At 43.2% G+C, this 19,205-nt stretch overlaps 1 protein-coding gene across 2 annotated transcripts in view; it reads right to left on the bottom strand.

The window, feature by feature from the left end:
- Positions 1 to 19,205, bottom strand: part of SNX29 (sorting nexin 29) — a 609,178-nt gene that overhangs the window by 555,692 nt on the left and 34,281 nt on the right. For both annotated transcript variants that reach the window (XM_030924514.1, XM_030924515.1), the window contains exon 4: positions 86 to 210. In XM_030924514.1, the coding sequence (XP_030780374.1) occupies positions 86 to 210 (125 nt within the window). The remainder of the gene's footprint in view (positions 1 to 85; positions 211 to 19,205) is intronic.

The following is a 19,205-nucleotide window of genomic DNA, read 5'->3' as shown; positions in this document are numbered from 1 at the left end:
CTGCCTACTATTAAAAAAACAAATAAAAAGAAAAAGAGCAGAAGGAAGACAAGCTCCCCCAAGCTATGGCCGGGCAGAGCGGTACCTGTTTCGGTTTTGCTGGCAAAGCCCGCTGCCTGCTTGATCGCTGCTGCCGTGAGTGCCAATCCTCGACTCCTCTTCAAGCCATGCTGCAGGACGGCTTCAAACTGGGCACACAGACAGGTGACCCTGTGAGAGAACCAATGACTCATCAGTGCCCCCAGAAAAGGGAGTAGCAACTAGGGCAGCCCCAGCATCTCCAGGAAATGAGTAAGCTGCCAGGTGTAAACCTCAGCGTGAAGGCAGACAGCAGACACCTGGATTTGCAGGCTGGGTAACTGACCTGCGACACTCCACACACCTCCTGGGTTGATGTTCATTTCACAGAGCTCAGGATGCCCAGCACAGTCTACCCATATGCATCAGACTGGCACAGTAACGATTCACAAGGAACATGGGAACAGGGACGGGTGCCAGCTGGCAGGGGTGCAGAGCGGGGACAAGTTAAAAACCAATCAGTTCCGTGTGGGGACCGATTGGATGTTAATTGCATCCAATTCACAAGTTTTAACTCTAATTCATATTACATGTAGTTTAAGGAACAAGATTATGTTTTTGGAGACTGAATTCACCAGGCTGCCAAATTGGAAACACTGTGTAATTTCATGGCCTGTTACATGCTCTGAAAAAAATATATGAATTCTGAGTCTCATTCTTTATTCTGTTATATGAGATTACATGCTCTAAAAATAATAATATGAATTCTGATTCTTGTTCTTTATTCTGTTGTAAGAGATTACATTGTGAACTCAGATCGTGAGTTGATGGAATTTTCAATTAAGTTACAATTACTGTGCATTTAATCGAATTTGTTTCTCAATAACCAGAGAAATAAGAGATTCAGGAACAAAGAGATGAGGTCACAGCAACTGCACTTGATCTTAGCAATCTTCTCAGGGCTCCTGAGCCTCTGCCCAATTGGGTCTGTGGACTTCTGAGCCCTTTCCATTCACTTATGTAACAAACGTTAAGAAATTCTGAATGTCTGCCATATGCCGCCACTGTTCTAGGCTCTGAGGAGATGACGATGGGAGTGAGACAGGCAAGGTTTCTGCCTCACTCATGTGCATGTTTCTAGCAAAGGGAGGTACACAAATAAGTTAACGAGACCATTTTCGTTAATCAGAACTTAGAAGAAAATAAGACAGGATGAGATGGCAGGTGGTGATGGGGCAAGGACAGGCTTAGATTCTGTGGGCTGAATGAAGGCAGCCTTGGAATTACGAGCTGGATATGACAAGGGCAGCAGGCTGGAAAGACAGGTGCCCCACCCATCCCCACACCCATGGTAACAATGCTCCAGGTGTTTATCACTCTGTGGGTAGTAAAATATTTTCATACCCATTATTTTACTCTTCTCATCAACACTATGATATAGATGAGGCAAGTATTATTATCTCCATTTTACACTTGAAGAAGCTGAGGCTAAGGACATTTAAGTGACCTCCTGAAAACTGCATAATAAGCAGCGACATCTGTACCTGAACCCCATCCTCGTAAGCTGATGCAATGTAGTTTCCTCCATCCCCCATATCACCAAGATGAACATCCTTTATTCTAAGATAAAAGCCCTCTAGCTCCCTTGCTGAATCTTCACTCATCATTCTGTCTACACCACACAACCCTAACACAGCATCAGCAAATCCACGGCATTCATGCCTTTCCATTATATTCTGTGCCCATGACAGACATCACTAATCGATCCCAACATTGTAGGCCACCACTGGCAGATGACCAAAGCTGGTCCTCCACAGAAGGAAGCCTATTAGGCATCACAAATCTGATACTGCCCCTCAACCACGCTGCTTGGTTTTCACCTTCTATCTTATCTTTGCTGGATCCCTGGCACTGAGCTCAGTACCTGGTACACAGTGTGAGCCCCACAAATGTTTTTCCAGTGGGTAAGTAGTAGGTAAATGAATGATTAGCCTTGAACCAAAGATCCCAGAATACTCCCCCACATTGAAACAAGCCTCTTTGCTGGGCAGATATCACTCTTAATTATTATAGATGTGCATATGCTAGTCTCTGTACATATAGGCACTTTTTTTTTTTTTTTTTTTGAGATGAAGTTTTGCTCTTGTTGCCCAGGCTGGAGTGCAATGGCACAATCTCAGCTCACTGCAACCTCCGCCTCCCAGGTCCAAGCGATTCTCCTGCCTCAGCCTCCCATGTAGCTGGGATTACAGGTGCCCTCCACCACGCCTGGCTAATGTTTGTATTTTTAGTAGAGATGGGATTTCGCCACGTTGGCCAGGCTGGTCTCCAACTCCTGACCTGAGGTGATCCGCCCACCTTGGCCTCCCAAAGTGCTGGGGTTACAGGCATGAACCAGTGTGCCCAGCTTCATAGGCACATATTTTAAGGCTTCCTGAAAGCTGGGACATCCACCAAAACTCTCTAAATACCACAGAAACCAAAACCATGGCACAGAACAACATTGACCCAGATCAGGCGTCTGTCTCAGAGAGAGAAAAAAACAAAAACAAAACAAAAAAACTCTGGGTTGTGTTGAGAGTTCTCTGTAATTAACCAAAGCCTCTATCTTTAAAAGAATCTTCTGCAAATACAGCAATCAACTCAACAATTGCTATCCGTTTGCTTGGTTCCAATGCACAAGTCAGTAACTGCCCAGCCAGCTCTAGATAAAACCAGGGCCCTAAGAGGAATGGAATGCAGGTGAACTGCACAAACCCAGTCCCCAAGGTTTGGGTTACATCATCAGTACTGCGTCACAGAGGCACACAGGTCATAACTAACCTAAAACTTCGCGAATACCCAGGTGGATGCTAGTCCTATAATTAGATCATTATGATGCCTTCCTTGCCAAAGGCCATTCTAGTTAACACCCTCCCCATATGCCCTTTCCACCTCCCGAGCACGTATCTACTGGTCATTCAAGACAGATCTTGGCTGGGCGTGACGGCTCACACCTGTAATCCCAGCACTTTGGAAGGCCAAGGGGGGATGGGGGGGGGGGGTGGATCACCTAGGGTCAGGAGTTCGAGACCAGCCTGGCCAACATGGTGAAACTCCATTTCTACTAAAAAAAAAACACACACACACACAAAAATGAGCTGGGTGTGGTGGCACATGCTTATAAAATCCCAGCTACTCTGAAGGCTGAGGCAGGAGAATCACATGAATCTAGGAGGCGGAGGCTGCAGTGAGCCGAGATCGTGCCATTGTACTCTACTCTGGGTAATAAGAGCGAAACTCAGTCTCAAAAAAAAAAAAAAGACTTAGCTTACGTATTCTCTCCTCCAGGAAGCCTTTCTGAATGTTTCCTCATTCTGAGTTTCTTTCTACTGCAGCACTCGCCACTCTCTGTTAATGGTCTGATTTCCAGGGCTGCCTGCTCTTGCTAACTGTGAGCTTCCATGCACTTAGCACCATGCCTGGTTGCTACAGAGAATGTGACCGACACGGTCTCTCCAGTCAGGGAACTCAAGATTATGAACATGATGTACATTTTGGTGAGAGATGCATCTCAGGAGATTTCATGTAATTTGTCATTCGAATCCAGGTCAGTTAAAACTAGTGAATCGAGTAGAACACACCTGTCTAAGCACAGGAATCTACTCTTTAGCTTCTGATGGGCACATCTTGGAAGTACCAAATGATAACTATATCATACACTAGGGTCACACTAAGGCTTTCCACTGCTTCCCATCTTATATGGGAAGCAGTAGATGATAATTCCCAAGAAATGAAAGGGGCACTAGCTTTAGTACAGTTCTTTATTTTCTTTTTCTTTTTTTTTTTTTTTTTTTTTTTTTGAGATAGGGTCTTGCTCTGTTGTTGCCCAGGCTGGAGTGTGGCAGTGTGATCATGGCTCACTGCAGCCTCAACCTCCCCCAAACAATCTGCCCACCTCAGCCGACCAAGTAACTGAGACTACAGGCATGCACTACCATGCGCAGCTACCTTTTTTTTTTTTTTTAAGACAGAGTCTCACTTTGTTGAGAAGGCTGGAGGGTTCCCAGAATACTGTCTGCTGCAGACACTCTGGCTTCACTGGAGATGTCAGCTGTCTCCTTGCCATTTTATCACACCAAACTTCCATTCCAAGTTAATGAACTAGGGATATTATTTTCAATAAGTGGGTCACTTAACAACAGTGAATATTTTAATGTTTTAAAAAGCACCAGTCATGTGGGGCGCAGTAGCTCACATCTATAATCCCAGCACTCTGGGAGGCCAAGGCAGGCGGACCACTTGAGGTCAGGAGTTCAAGACCAGCCTGGCCAACATGGTGAACTCTCATCTCTACTAAAAACACAAAAATTAGTTGGGCGTTACGGCAGGCACCTGTAATTCCAGCTACTGGGGAGGGTGAAGCAGGAGAATTCCTTGAACCCAGGGGGCATAGGTTGCAGTGTGAGCCAAGATCACACCACTGCACTCCACCTTGGGCAACAGAGAGAGACTCGACCTCAAAAAAAAAAAAAGGGAATAAGGTACTGATCCATGCTACAACATGGAAGAACCTTGAAAATATTATGCTAGAGGAAGGAAGCCAGATCCAAAACACCACACATTGTAAATTCCATGAAACATCTAAGAAGGGTAAATACAGACAGTCCTCAACATAAACATGGTTCAATTTATGATTTTTTGACTCTACGATAGGATTATCAGGACATTATCCCATCATAAGTCAAGGAACCTTTGGATACAGAAACAGAAAGTCATTTAATTAGTGGTTCTCTAAGGCTGGGGTTGAAATTAGGGATTAAGTGTTAACTAGCACAAGGGAATTTGGGGGGGATAATGGAAATGCTCTAAAATTGAATTGTCATGATGGTTGCACAACTCTATAAATGTATTAAAAAGCACAAAAATCAGCTGGGCACGGTGACTCACACCTGTAATCCCAACACTTTGGAAGGCTGAGGTGGGCGGATCACCTGAGGTCAAGAGTTCGAGACGAGCGTGGCCAACATGGTGAAACTCCCTCTCTATTAAAACTACAAAAATTAGCCAGGCGTGGTGGCAGGCCCCTGTAATCCCAGCTACTCCGGACGCTGAGTCTGGAGAATCGCTTGAACCCGGGAGGCGGAGGTTGCAGTGAGCCAAGATGGTGCCACTGTACTCCAGTCTGAGCAACAAGAGCGAAACTCTGCCTCAAAGAAAAAAAAAAAAAAAGCACAAAAATCACTGAATTGAAAGAAAAAAAAAATCATTGAATTGTATACTTACAATTTTCATGGCATATAAACTAGACCTCAATAAAGCTGTTTAGAAAAAAAAAAACTTCCTCCCCAGGTGCTCAGTAAAAGTCTGACAAAGTAGCAAAAGAGTTGTGAATGGAAAATGAGGTAACTTCCTCCTGCTGCATTTAAAACTGTCCACCAAGATCAGCATAGCTGGACACTGCACCCGCTCAACTAGTTTTCTGTTAAGATTCAGCAAGCATTTGTTTTCTTGAGCTTTGCCCTATCTTTTTTTTTTTTTTTTTTTTTTTTGAGATGGAGCCTCGCTCTGTTCCCCAGGCTGGAGTGCAGTGACATGATCTCGGCTCACTGTAACCTCCGCCTCCCAGGTTCAAGATTCTCCTGCCTCAGCCTCTGGAGTAGCTAGGATTACAGGCACGCGCCACCATGCCTGGCCAATTTTTTTGTATTTTTAGTAGAGATAGGGTTTTACCATGTTGGCCAGGCTGATCTCGAACTCCTGACCTCAAGTGATCTGCCCACCTTGGCCTTCCAAAGTGCTAGGATTACAGAAGTGAGACACCAAGCACAGCCTGTCCTATATTTCAAGACTGCTTAATCTGCCACACTAATCTAGTAAAAGATTCCTAAGAATCCTATACTTCTGCATGGCAAATATTAGAACAACAGGATCAGCTATGAATGCTGCATTTTTATAAACTGCATCAAATTAACCTTGTGACAGAAGGACCTATTTACTCAATACTTTTTTTTTTTGAGTCAGAGTGTCACTCTGTTGCTCAAGCTGAAGTGCAGTGGCATGATCTCGGCTCACTGCAACCTCTGTCTCCTGAGTTCAAGCAACTGTCCTGCCCCAGCCTCCCAAGTAGCTGGGATTACAGGTGCGCACCATCATGCCCAGCTAATTTTTTTTTTTTTTTTTTTTGTAGAGATTGGGTTTCACTGTGTTGGCCAGGCTGATCTCGAACTCCTGATTTGTGAGCCGCCCGCCTCAACCTCCCAAAGTGCTGGGATTCCAGACGTGAGCCACCACGCCTCGCAATTCTTTTTTTTTTGAGACGGAGTCTCGCTCTGTCGCCCAGGCTGGAGTGCTATGGCCGGATCTCAGCTCACTGCAAGCTCCGCCTCCCGGGTTCACCCCATTCTCCTGTCTCAGCCTCCCGGGTAGCTGGGACTACAGGCGCCGCCACGTCGCCCGGCTAGTTTTTTGTATTTTTTAGTAGAGAGGGGGTTTCACCGTGTTAGCCAGGATGGTCTCGATCTCCTGACCTCGTGATCCGCCCGTCTTGGCCTCCCAAAGTGCTGGGATTACAGGCTTGAGCCACCGCGCCCGGCCGCAATTCTTTTACTATGTTACAGCTTTACTGGAGCCTTTTTGAGAAAACCAAGTACAGTCATGAAAATGGACTGGATTATCCTCATTTGTAAAATTCCAATGTTAGCTGGAATGGAGTCTGCTGTACCAATGAAAATCATTCAGTCAACAGTATGAGCCATATCTCAGATTGAAGACCGTAAGTACAAGGCCATTACATGACAATCATTTGAAATGGGCCATGAGGCCAGGTTCAGTGGCTCACACCTGTAATCTCAGCACTCTGGGAAGCCAAGACAGGAAGATCACCTGAGGTCAGGAGTTCCAGACCAGCCTGGCCAACATGGCAAAACCCCATCTCTACTAAAAATACAAAAATTAGCTGGGCATGGTGGCAAACGCTTGTAATCCCAGCTACTCAGGAGGCTGAGACAGGAGAATCGCTTGAACCCAGGAGGCAGAGGTTGCAGTGAACTGAGATGGCACCACTGCAGTCCAGCCTGGGCAACGGAATGATACTCTGTCTCAAAAAAAGAAAAGAAAAAAGAAGAAGAAATGGGCCATGAGTTATATTAATGTTTAATTAACTTTTCAAAAAGATTCACATCTTTAATCCATGAATTTCAGTAGTAGAAATCAATCCTAGACTGTAATCTACAAATCAGATAAAAATCTAAGAATAGGTGGGGCACAGTGGCTCACACCTGCAATCCCAGCCATCTGGGAGGCCGAGGGGGGCAGATCACTTGAGGCCAGGAGTTTGAAACCAGCCTGGGCAACAAAGCAAAACCTTGTCTGTATTCTAAAAAATAAATAAATAAATAAATAAATAAATAAATAAATAAATAAATAAATAAATGTTTTAAAGAGTTAAGATTACAGGCACAGTGGCCTGAAACCCTGTCTCTACAAAAAATAAAAAAATTAGCCCTGGGTGTGGCTGTGCATGCCTGTAGTCCCAGCTACTCAGGAAGCTGAGACAGGAGGGTTTCTTGAGCCCAGGAAGCGGAGGCTACGGTGAGCCAGGATCACACCACTGCACTTTAGCATGGGTGACAGAGCAAGACCTTGTCTTTAAAAAAAAAAAAAAAAGTTAGAAACTGCCTAAATATTTAACACTTGGGGAACTGGTTAGATAAACAATACCTATTTAGGTCTTAAAAATATTTACCAAGAGCTTATACTGATAAGTCAATATCTTTATAACATAAGATGAAAAATAAGCAGGATAGGGAACTGTATGTTAAGTATGTTCTCAGTTGTGCTTAAAAAAAACAATACAGGCCAGGCGCGGTAGCTCACGCCTGTCATCCCAGTGCTTTGGGAGGCCAAGGCAGGCGGATCACCTGAGGTCAGGAGTTTGAGACCAGCCTAACTAAAATGGTGAAATCTCATTTCTAGTAAAAATACAAAAAAAAAGTCGGGTGTGGTGGCGCCCACCTGTAATTGCAGCTACTTGGGAGGCTGAGGCAGGAGAATCACTTGAACCTGGGAGGCAGAGGTTTGCAGTGAGCCAAGATCGCGCCATTGCACTCCAGCTTGGGCAACAAGAGCGAAACTCTGTCTCAAATAAATATATATATGCATGCATATATACGTGTGTATATATATATACACACGTGTGTGTATATATATATTACACACACACACACACACACACATATATATATATATATATATATATATATATATATATATATATATATATATATATATATATAAAACAATTCCTAAGGGAATTATGTAAAAAAATTAAGAGCCACTTGGTGAAAGATTTACCAGTCATGGTTGCCGGGCGCAGTGGCTCACTCCTGTAATCCCACAACTTTGGGAGGCTGAGGCGGGCAGATCACGAGGTCAAGAGATCAAGACCATTCTGGCTAACACAGTGAAACCCCATCTCTACTAAAAACACAAAAAATTAGCCGGCCATGGTGGCAGGCGCCTGTGGTCCCAGCTACTAGGGAGGCTGAGGCAGGAGAATGGCGTGAACCCAGGAGGCGGAGCTTGGAATGAGCCGAGATCGTGCCACTGCACTCCAGTCTGGGCAACAGAGCGAGATTCCATCTCAAAAAAAAACGAAAAGAATTACTGGTCATGGTTTTCTTGCTTTCATACTTTTCCGAACCTAACTCATTTTCTAAAATAAGCATTTAAAAAGGTATTCACGCTTCAAGAACCAGAAATATTGTTGCTTTCAACTACAGATAAGGAATGAAGAAATGTGGTTTCAAGGTTATCGTGAGGAAGAATCATGCAACTATTTAAGATGCTTATAGAAAACTTGGAAATAGCATTTTTTAAAAGATTAGATTATAATGTCAAATGGAAAAAGACCTACAAAAAGATTTAAATATTTCTACCCATAAATGTTAAAACACTGCAATAAAAGATAATATACCCCAGGCCAGGCTCAGTGGCTCACACCTGTAATCCCAACTCTTAGGGAGGCAGCGGCAGGAGGATAGCTTGAGCCCAGGAGTTTGAGACCTGCCTGGGCAATATAGCGAGACCCCACACTCCAAAAAAAGAAAAAAAAAGATTTAAAAAAGTGTAAAAGATAATACATGCCATATAAATTTGCCAAAGGAAAAAAAAAGACACTATAACATTAAAAGTTGACTTTCTTTAAGTAGATAAAACTAGAGGAGAGGAACTTGATGCATAATAGTGACAAAAATAAAATAAATCTTTTTTCTTTTTTTTTTTTGCGACAGAGTCTTACTCTGTCACCCAGGCTAAAGTGCAGTGGCACGATCTCAGCTGACTGCAACCTGCGCCTCCCAGGTTCAAGCAATTCTCCTGCCTCAGCCTCCCGAGTAGCTGGGATTACAGCTGCCCGCCACCACACCCAGATAATTTTTTTTTTTTTTTAATTTTTAGTAGAGCCAGGGTTTTACCATCTTGCCCAGGCTGGTCCAAAACTCCTGACCTCGTGATTCACCTGCCTCAGCCTCCCAAAGTGCTGGGATTACAGGCGTGAGCCACCGCACCTGACCAAAATAAATCGTTTTTATAAAGAAATACGCAAGCCCTATATGAAGAAAAACATAAAATTTTATTAAACAGCATAAAGATCAAACAAATAGATAAATAGAAACACCATTTTCCTGAATGGGAAGACTTATTAAACTCAAAATGTCAGTTCTTCCCAATGTAATGTATAAACTTAATACAATTCCAGTAACAACTGCAGGTAGGACTTGACACCCCTTGTTCTGGGGTACAGGCCAGGCGTGGTGGCAGGTGCCTGTAATCCCAGCTACTTGGAAGGCTGAGGCAGGAGATTCACTAGCACCCGGTACGCGGGGGTTGCAGTGAGCCAAGATCGTGCCATTGCACTCCCGCCCAGATGACAAGAGCAAGACTTCATCTCAAAAAAAAAGAAAGTCCCCCCCCAAAAAAAATCCTAATACATATGGAAGCATTTAATCTATAATAACGGTAGCACTTCAGTCAGATGGGTAGAACGGGCTGCTTAACCAATGACGTTAACACAAAGGATCATGGAGCTGGAAAAAAAAAAAAAATAAGGATAAATTCCTATCTCATAAGGATAAACTCCTAACACAAACCACAGACAGAATGAAATTCCAGGTGGGTCAAGATCAAAGAAAAATGTTAAGTGTAAAAATTGAAAACGTTTACAGTAAAAAATAACTGAGAAAAATACCAAAGAATCTGAGGATAAGATTCAGTACTCAAAAACCAAAACATTTTAAGGTTCACAGAATTAATTACATAGAATTTGTAAATGTATACATGGCAAAAAGATATCATAAATACAGTGAAACAATAACTAAAGTGACAGATGAGAAAATATTAACAGAACATATCACGGAAAAAATTAATATTCACAAAAATTCTGTTTCTACAAATGGATAAGACAAGCAACTCAAAAAATAAAAAGCAAACAAGGTGAACAAAGCAACCACAAAAGGGTGAAATACAGTTGGCCAATAAACACAAGAAAAGATACTCAATCTCACTAATAGCCAAGAAAGTATAGTAACACTGAGGCCCAGGTTAGGACTAAGGACTTTAAAAGCAATCATAGTGCTAGCAAGAGTGTGGGGAAATAGCTATTGTTGATAGGAATAGAAATATGAATTGCTATATCTTTCTGCAGAGAGATCAGGCAGTATAATTTTTTTTTTTTTTTTTTTTTTTTTTGAGATAGGGTCTCATTCTGTGACCCACACTGGAGTGCAGTGGCACAATCATGGCTCACTACAGTCTTGACCTCCCAGGTCCAAGTGATCTTCCACCTCAGCCTCCCAAGTAGCTGAGATCACAGGCACTACCAGGGTCAGTTAATTTTTTTAATTTTTTTTTTTTTTTTTGTAAAGACAGGGGTCTCACTATAGTGCCCAGGCTGGTCTGTAACTCCTGGGCTTAAGCAATCCTCCTGCCTTGGCCTCCTAAAGCGCTAGAATTATAGGTATGGGCCACTGTGCTCGGCCAGTATAATTTTTTTTTAATGTGCATAACCCTTTGACCCAGCAATCCCACTTCTAGGAAATCATCCTATAAAAATAAAAGCCCTAACAGCTAGAAAATGAGCAAGAAATGAACAGACAGCTCACCAAAGGGGATATGCAGATGGCCAGTACACGCAGGAAAAGACGTTCAACATCATTAGCCATTAGGGAAATGCAAATTCAAACCACAATGAGACACAACTACACACCTATCAGAATGGCTAAAATACAAAGTCATGACAAAACCAAATGCTAGAAAGGATGCAGAGAAACTGGATCACTGCCACACTACTGGTGGGACTGTAAAACAGTACAGCCACTCTAGATAACACTAACTGTGCAAATACCATACAACCTAGCAATGACACTCTTATGCCAGAGAAATTATTGTTGGCAAGAAAGAAAAAGGTAGACTCGTGCACAACTGGTAGAAACGTTTCAAAAGCCAGAGGCTGTTCTCTTTGACTGAGCAACCCAACTCCTGGAAACCTACACCATAAATAAAAAATCCTCAGTACAGTTTAAAAAAAAAAAAAAAAAAAAAAAAAGATGCTTAAGGATGTCTATTGCTTCATTGTCCATCACAGTAAAAATCAGAAACAAAGTCAGTATTCCACAGGCAACTGTTTGTACATCTGGAACATGCAATGCAATGTAGCCTTTTAAAAATAATTATTAGCCGGACGAGGGCAGTGGTTCACGCCTGTAATCCCAGCACTTTGGGAGGCCGAGGTGGGCGGATCACTTGAGGTCAGGAATTTGAGACCAGCCTGGCCAACATGGTGAAATCCCATCTCTAATAAAAACACAAAAATTAGCCGGGCGTGCTGGCGGGCACCCGTAATCCCAGCTACTTGGGAGGCTGAGGCAGGAGAATCGCTTGAACCCGGGAAGTGAAGGTTGCAGTGAGCCAAGATTGCACCACTGCACTTCAGCCTGGGTGACAGAGTGACATTCTGTCCCCAAAAAGTAAATAAATAAAAAGAATTATTAGAACTGTAACTTGGAGGCCGGGTGCGGTGGCTCATGCCTGTAATCCCAGCACTTTGGGAGGCCGAGGCAGGCGGATCACAAGGTCAGGAGATCATCCTGGCTAACATGGTGATACCCCGTCTCTACTAAAAATACAAAAAATTATCCAGGTGTGGTAGCGGGTGCCTGTAGTCCCAGCTACTTGGGAGGTTGAGGCAGGAGAATGGCATGAACCCGGGAGGCGGAGCTTACAGTGAGCCAAGATCGCGTCACTGCACTCCAGCCTGGGCAACAGAGCAAGGCTCCGTCTCGAAAACAAAAAGGCCGGGCATGGTGGCTCACGCCTGTAATCCCAGCACTTTGGGAGGCTGAGGCAGGCGGATCACAAGGTCAGGAGATGGAGACCATCCTGGCCAACATAGTGAAACTCCGTCTCTACTAAAATACAAAAATTAGCCGGGCATGGTGGTGGCATGTGCCTGTAATCCCAGCTACTCAGGAGGCTGAGGCAGGAGAATCGCTTGAACTAGGGAGTTGCAATGAGCTGAGATCACGCCACGGCACTCCAGTCTGGTGACAGAGCAAGACACTGTCTCCAAAAGAACTATAACTTGGAAAGGTTTCAACGCAGGAGTACCAAGAGAAAAAATAAAAATGCAGAGCATTATGTATGATTCCATTTTTGTAAAACAATGGCAATAAAGGCTATATATGTGTGTATATATACATGGCTATTTTATTTGTAAATAATTGTGTGAGCATGGAAAAATATAGAACAAATAATTCTTGGTCATTAACATAAGCAACCCAAAGGGAAGGAGAACATACAGGACAGAAAAAAGGGGACCCTCCCCCTCTCCCCAAAATAAAACAGTTGATCAAAAAGTAAAAAGAAAAAAACTCATGCTTGGCAACCGTGATAACTCACAAGGCAGCAGTTTTCAAGGTACCATAAGTGTGAAGGTTTGAGGATAGCAGAAAGGTATATACAAAGAATCAAATTAATCTTTGTACAGAGGAACCAGAAAATGGAAAAAATAACCTATCTTTAAATGGTAAATCATAATTTCTGACGATTTTCTTTTTCTTTTCTTTTTTTTTTTTTTTTAGACGGAGTTTCATTCTTGTTGCCCAGCCTGGAGTGTAATGGTGTGATCTCGGCTCACCACAACCTCTGCCTCCCAGGTTCAAGCAATTCTTCTGCCTCGGCCTCTCGGGTTCAAGCAATTCTTCTGCCTCAGCCTCCCAAAAAGCTAGGATTACAGGCATGCGCCACCACCCAGCTGATTTCGTATTTTTAGTAGAGACAGGATTTCTCCACGTCGGTCAGGTGGGTCTCGAACTCCCAACCTCAGATGATCTGCACACCTCAGCCTTCCAAAGTGCTCGGATTGCAAGCATGAGCCACCACGCCTGGCTCTGCTAATTTTCAAATGTTACTAATATAAACAATAATTGTCCTCCCTGGCATAGACAGATTTCCAACTCTAAGTCTAGATGCAAATGCTGCCTGGATGCTCTTGGCAGATGAGGAACGTCAAAATCAAGAACAGGTGCTGGCACTGAGAAGGAATCTGCTGAAGGAGCCGGTAAATCAAAATGGAAAAAGGGAGTGGAGAAAAACAAGAGCCCCTGGATGCAGACATAAATAAATGAGAAATGAGAAATTACATGAAGCCAATTGCCAACGGGATCTCCAAGTCTGGTCAAAGTCCACAGCCTGAGAGAACAAAAAATTCAAATCAAAAGCTTGCTTTAAAAAAATAAGAGGCCGGGCGCGGTGGCTCAAGCCTGTAATCCCAGCACTTTGGGAGGCCGAGACGGGCGGATCACGAGGTCAGGAGATCGAGACCATCCTGGTCTACACGGTGAAACCCCGTCTCTACTAAAAAAGACAAAAAACTAGCCGGGTGAGATGGCGGGCGCCTGTAGTCCCAGCTACTCGGGAGGCTGAGGCAGGAGAATGGCGTAAACCCGGGAGGCGGAGCTTGCAGTGAGCCGAGATCGCGCCACTGCACTCCAGCCTGGGCCACAGAGCGAGACTCCATCTCAAAAAAAATGAATAAATAAATAAATAAAAATAAATAAAAATAAAAAAATAAAAAAATAAGAACTCAGGCACAGTGGCATGCACCTAGAGTCCCAGCTATTTGGGAGTTTGAGGAGGGAGGATCACTTGAGGCCAGGAGTTCAAAGCCAGCCTGGGCAATATAATGAGATCCGTCTTTAAAAACATTTTCTTAATAAATAAAAATAAAATAAAGGCCAGGCACAGTGGCTCATGCCTGTAATCCTAGCACTTTGGGAGGTCGAAGCAGGTAGACTGCCTGAGCTCAGGAGTTCAAGACCAGCCTGGGCAACACGGTGAAACCGTGTCTCTACTAAAATACAAAACAAAAAAAATTAGCCGGGTATGGCGGCGCGTACCTGTAATCCCAGCTACTCGGGAGGCTGAGACAGGAAAATCACTTAAACCTGGGAGGCAGAGATTGCAGTGAGCCAAGATCATGCCACTGCACTCCAGGCTAGACAACAGAGCGGGACTCCGTCTCAAAATTAAATACATAAATAATAAATAACAATAAAAAATTTAAAAACCAATATATATTTATTTTCATTCCTGCTTTCTGGCCAGCAGTGCATGAGACCACCCTTTTCTTCTCTCTCTTGCTAAATATATATATATACACACACACATAGCTAATTATATATATAATATATATAAATATAAATACATATAAATATATAAATATATATAAATATACATATATATATATTCTTTTTTTTTTTCAGTAGAGACGGGGTTTCACCACATTGACCAGGCTGGTCTCGAACTCCTGGCCTCAAGCAATCTGCCCCCCTCAGCCTCCCAAAGGGCTGGGATTGGAGGCATTTGAGCCACCGTGCCTGGCCACTAACAATAATCTTGACTGTTGTTTTGAGATTTTGTCAGTCTGGCGGGTGAAAAGTAGGCAGCTCACTGTTGCTTTAATTTGCATTTCCTTGACTACTAGTGAATTTCGGTGTCTTTTTTTTCCCTAATATATGTTTGCTGGCTATTTGGCTTTGCCGTTTTGAGCAAAGCTTCCATAGTAGAACCATGGAATTATTTCTCAGCCTCCACATTCAGGTAATCACTGAATCTCATCAAGGCTCAGTCCTGAACCTCAATCCTTCTGTCTCTTCCCCAGTCCCCGCTTCACTCAGCCCTCCAACCCTGGCTCTCCCAGACTCCATCTCACCCCACCCACCTCCACCCACCCCAACCCATGCATCCTGGGCAGAAGCTGTCTCCCTGAAATGCAAATCTGACTGCGTCATTTTCTTTCTTTCTTTTTTACCAATTGGTACCATACCATGCTACGGGTTCACAGTACATGACATGATTTTAGGGGAACACAGATAAATATTTATATGTGTCAGGAAAAAATATAACCAGACCCAGACCACAGTAGACAGTGCCTTGGAATTCTACTTCAAGCCAACCTCTGGCTCAGATGGAACACAGAAATGGCAAAAATGGTCAAAATGGTACATGATGGCCTAAGTTTAAGAAATAATGCCCTGACAGGCACGGTGGCTCACACCTGTAATCTCAGCACTTTGGGAGGCTGAGGCAGGCAGATCACGAGGTCAGGAGTTTAAGACCAGCCTGGCCAACATGGTGAAACCCCATCTCTACAGAAAATACAAAAATTAGCCAGGCATGGTGGCGGGCGCCTCTCCGGAGGCTGAGGCAGAAGAATCGCTTGAACCTGGGAGGCGGAGGTTGCAGTGAGCCAAGATTGCGTCATTGTACTCCAGCCTGGTCAACAAAAGCAAAACTCTGTCTCAAAAATAAAAAAAGAAATAATGCCCTAACTGATGGCATTCAAATACTTCCCTGCTGACTTTCCACCTGTCTCCCAAACCAAACAACACTCATCCATGCACCCCACCATTGTGCCCCACATCCCTGCACCTTCACATCTGCTATTCCCTCTGCCTAAAATTCCTATCCCACCTATCTGACCACTAACAACCCTGGTGTTACCTCTATGACAACTAATATTTATTACAGGTCACCATAATTGTCCACAATTTACATGTCCAACTCCCAGATTCAATTTTGAATTTCTTGAAGACAGCAACCATCTCATCCAATTTGCATCGCCAATGCCAACATAGTGCTCTACAAATAAATACCTGTTGAATGAAGGAATTAATGAGGCAATCCTTTTAGCCTTCAGTTACTAGTAACTGTCAAAAAACACAGGTATGTCTAGTCATTCGAAAAAAAGTGTATTGAGTTTATTACGTTCTTACTGGGTGTCCCAAGCAAATAATATTACAGCTAATCCTGACCATAACTCTAGGAAGTGAGTATCATTATTATCATCTGATTTTCCAGACGGTGCATGAGAGGCTTAAAGGAGCTAGGTCAGTCCAAAATTATACAGCTGGTAACTGGTGATTTGTGGCTGAAGTAGGCATAAAGGTAAGTATGTCTGACACCAAAGCTCACACCCCATGCTCACCACCTCTCTCTACTGTCAGGTTCATGACACTGATGATGATGGTGCTAACATATTGTTTACTATGGCCTAGGCAGTGCCTTCAACAACTATCAATATAAATAAGACAAATATTAATTAAAATTCAGATATAAAAATAGGCTCAGGGCCAGGCATAGTGACTCACACCTGTAATCCCAACACTTTGGGAGGCCAAGAAGGGTGGATCACCTGAGGTCAGGAGTTTGAGAGCAGCCTGGCCAACATGGTTAAACCCCGTCTCTACTAAAAATACAAAAATTAGCTGGGTGTGGTGACACAAGTCTAAAATCCCAGCTACTCGGAGGCTGAGGCACAAGAATCGCTGGAACCCAGGAGGTGGAGGTTGCAGTGAGCTGAGATCACACCACTGTACTCCACCTGCGTGACAGAGTGAGACCCCGTCTCAAAGGAAAAAAAAAAAAATTCAGATATAAAAATGGGCTTAGATTTGTTAAACGTCCTAGAGGTTCCCCATTGCTAGAAATAATCTTTTTTCAAAAAAAACCCCAAGCACTTCATTTAATCAAGCAGTAAAATAAATGAGTATGCAATATGGACTGCCTAGTACAGAATCTCAAAGTGGAAATAAAGTACTTGGGGTAAGGGAGGAGGAGAATCCAATTAATGAACCCCAGGATTTTTGGCCAGGATGACAAGAATCGTAACATCCAGTCAACACCTCAAACTAGTTAGAGGCTGGTAAGAAACTTGTGACGCAGGGAACATAAAAATCACACGACAAACATTCAGAGACATTTAAAAGAGAAAAAAATACCTGAAAAAACCATTCCGTTTCGTAAGTCCTCTGGGGGATACACGTGACAGTTTTCAATTGCATTAAGAATAACATCAGGAACAACAAAGGGCAGCTGGTTTTGGTTTTTAGCTTCCTGAAAAGTCCAAAACTGATTCTAATTCCCCAGCAGGTTAAAAAAAAAAAAAAAAAAAATCACCAAAACAAATCATTCTTTCTTGCATGCTTTGAAGGGAGAAGAAATGCTCTCCTATGATTTCTTCTGACAGTCACCTGAAAGTTCACAAAAAAGAGCAATTTCTTCTTCTTCTTCTTTTTTTTTTTTTTTTGAGACAGGGTCTCACTCACATCAACCAGGCTAGAGTGCAGTGGCGGGTTGACGGCTCACTGCAGCCTCGACCTCCTAGGCTCAAGTGATCCTCCCACTTCAGCCTCCTGAGTAGCTGAGACCACAGGCCTGCACCACCACACCCGGCTAGCTAATTTTTTTTTTTTCTGTAGACAGGGGGTTTCGCCATGTTGCCCAGGCTGGTCTCAAACTCCTGGGCTCAAGTGATCCTCCCACCTTGGCCTCCCATAGTGCTGAGATTACAGGTGCAGGCCACCGCACCTGGCCAAAATTAACCATTTCTAAATGCAGATGAATACCTGAAGCCAACTCACTGCCACCCATATGGCAAAGAGATCCAGTGTGTGAGTGTGGTAAATGTCTACCAAATGTCAAAACACCTTACATATCCTTATAATGAAAATCACAACAGCTAATAATTACTGGAAACTTACTACCTGCCAGGCAGTGTTCTAAGGGCTGTACATGAACTGACTCATAACAACCCTCTGAAGTGAATACCGTTATACTACCCATTTCAGAGTTACGGAAATTGAGGTGCAAGAAAGAAACTTGCCCAAAATCGCAACACAATTCAGAACCGGCAAACCCAGGATTCGAATGCCAAGCTCCAAAGCCTATGCTGATTCCACTGCCTCCGTTATCGTTCCCAGAATTTAAAGGGAAAACTTCCAGATTACGTCCTCTGATTCCACATGGGACAAAGACACCTTGGCGGAACAATCACGTGTCTAGTCTTTGAGGTAACTTCTAGGGCCTACAAAGCTCCTGGGCCATTATTTCTAGAAGGCAAAATATTCCAAAGATATCTTAAAGCTGCTTCACAGGCCAGTCTGACTGAAAGAAAGTGGAATAATTTCAATGAACCACAAGAATGAGTCTTTGTTCCTAGGTTAAAAAAAGAGCTAGAAAACATCGTCAACAGAAAGTAAAGAGGAGAAGCACGCATTTCAGAGTCAGTGGCTGCCACCACTTCCTCCCGGGGAAGCTTCTCAGGACTCCATCTGAAGGAAAAAACAAGTCTCGTCTGCATTTCCCCTAATGTCAATACTGTTTTATGTTCCATGTGAAGACAGCTGCATCTCACGCTGTCCGTCTCTCACAAACATATATGTATATACACACACACATATATATAACATACATATACACATATATACATATATATATTTCACATACATACAGAAACATGCTCGCACACATCTACCTTGGATTTTGTATTTTGGCAAAATAATACGGTGCACCATTTAGGCTCCCAAATCCAGCAACGGTCTGCTCTGTCCTGCTAGCACTGTCTCTACTCGAAACATGATTCGTCCACCAACACCTTGACAGCTTTTTTTCGATGTAAGGATATGTGCTATTATTTACTTATTTGTCTTGAATTTGACTCACTTTGTTCAGTTACATACACAGGTTTAAAAATTATTTTAAAATTTAAAACATGGAAAGCTGCATGCATCACAGTTGTAAATGGAAAACTAGCATCATATGACATAAAAACAGTAGCCTTAAAAGTAAATGAAAAGGCCGGGCGCGGT

Source organism: Rhinopithecus roxellana, chromosome 20, assembly GCF_007565055.1.
Source record: "Rhinopithecus roxellana isolate Shanxi Qingling chromosome 20, ASM756505v1, whole genome shotgun sequence".
NCBI classification, from domain to species: domain Eukaryota; kingdom Metazoa; phylum Chordata; class Mammalia; order Primates; family Cercopithecidae; genus Rhinopithecus; species Rhinopithecus roxellana.
The sequence above is the reverse complement of the archived record's forward strand: the minus strand, read 5'-3'. Positions and strand labels throughout refer to the sequence as shown.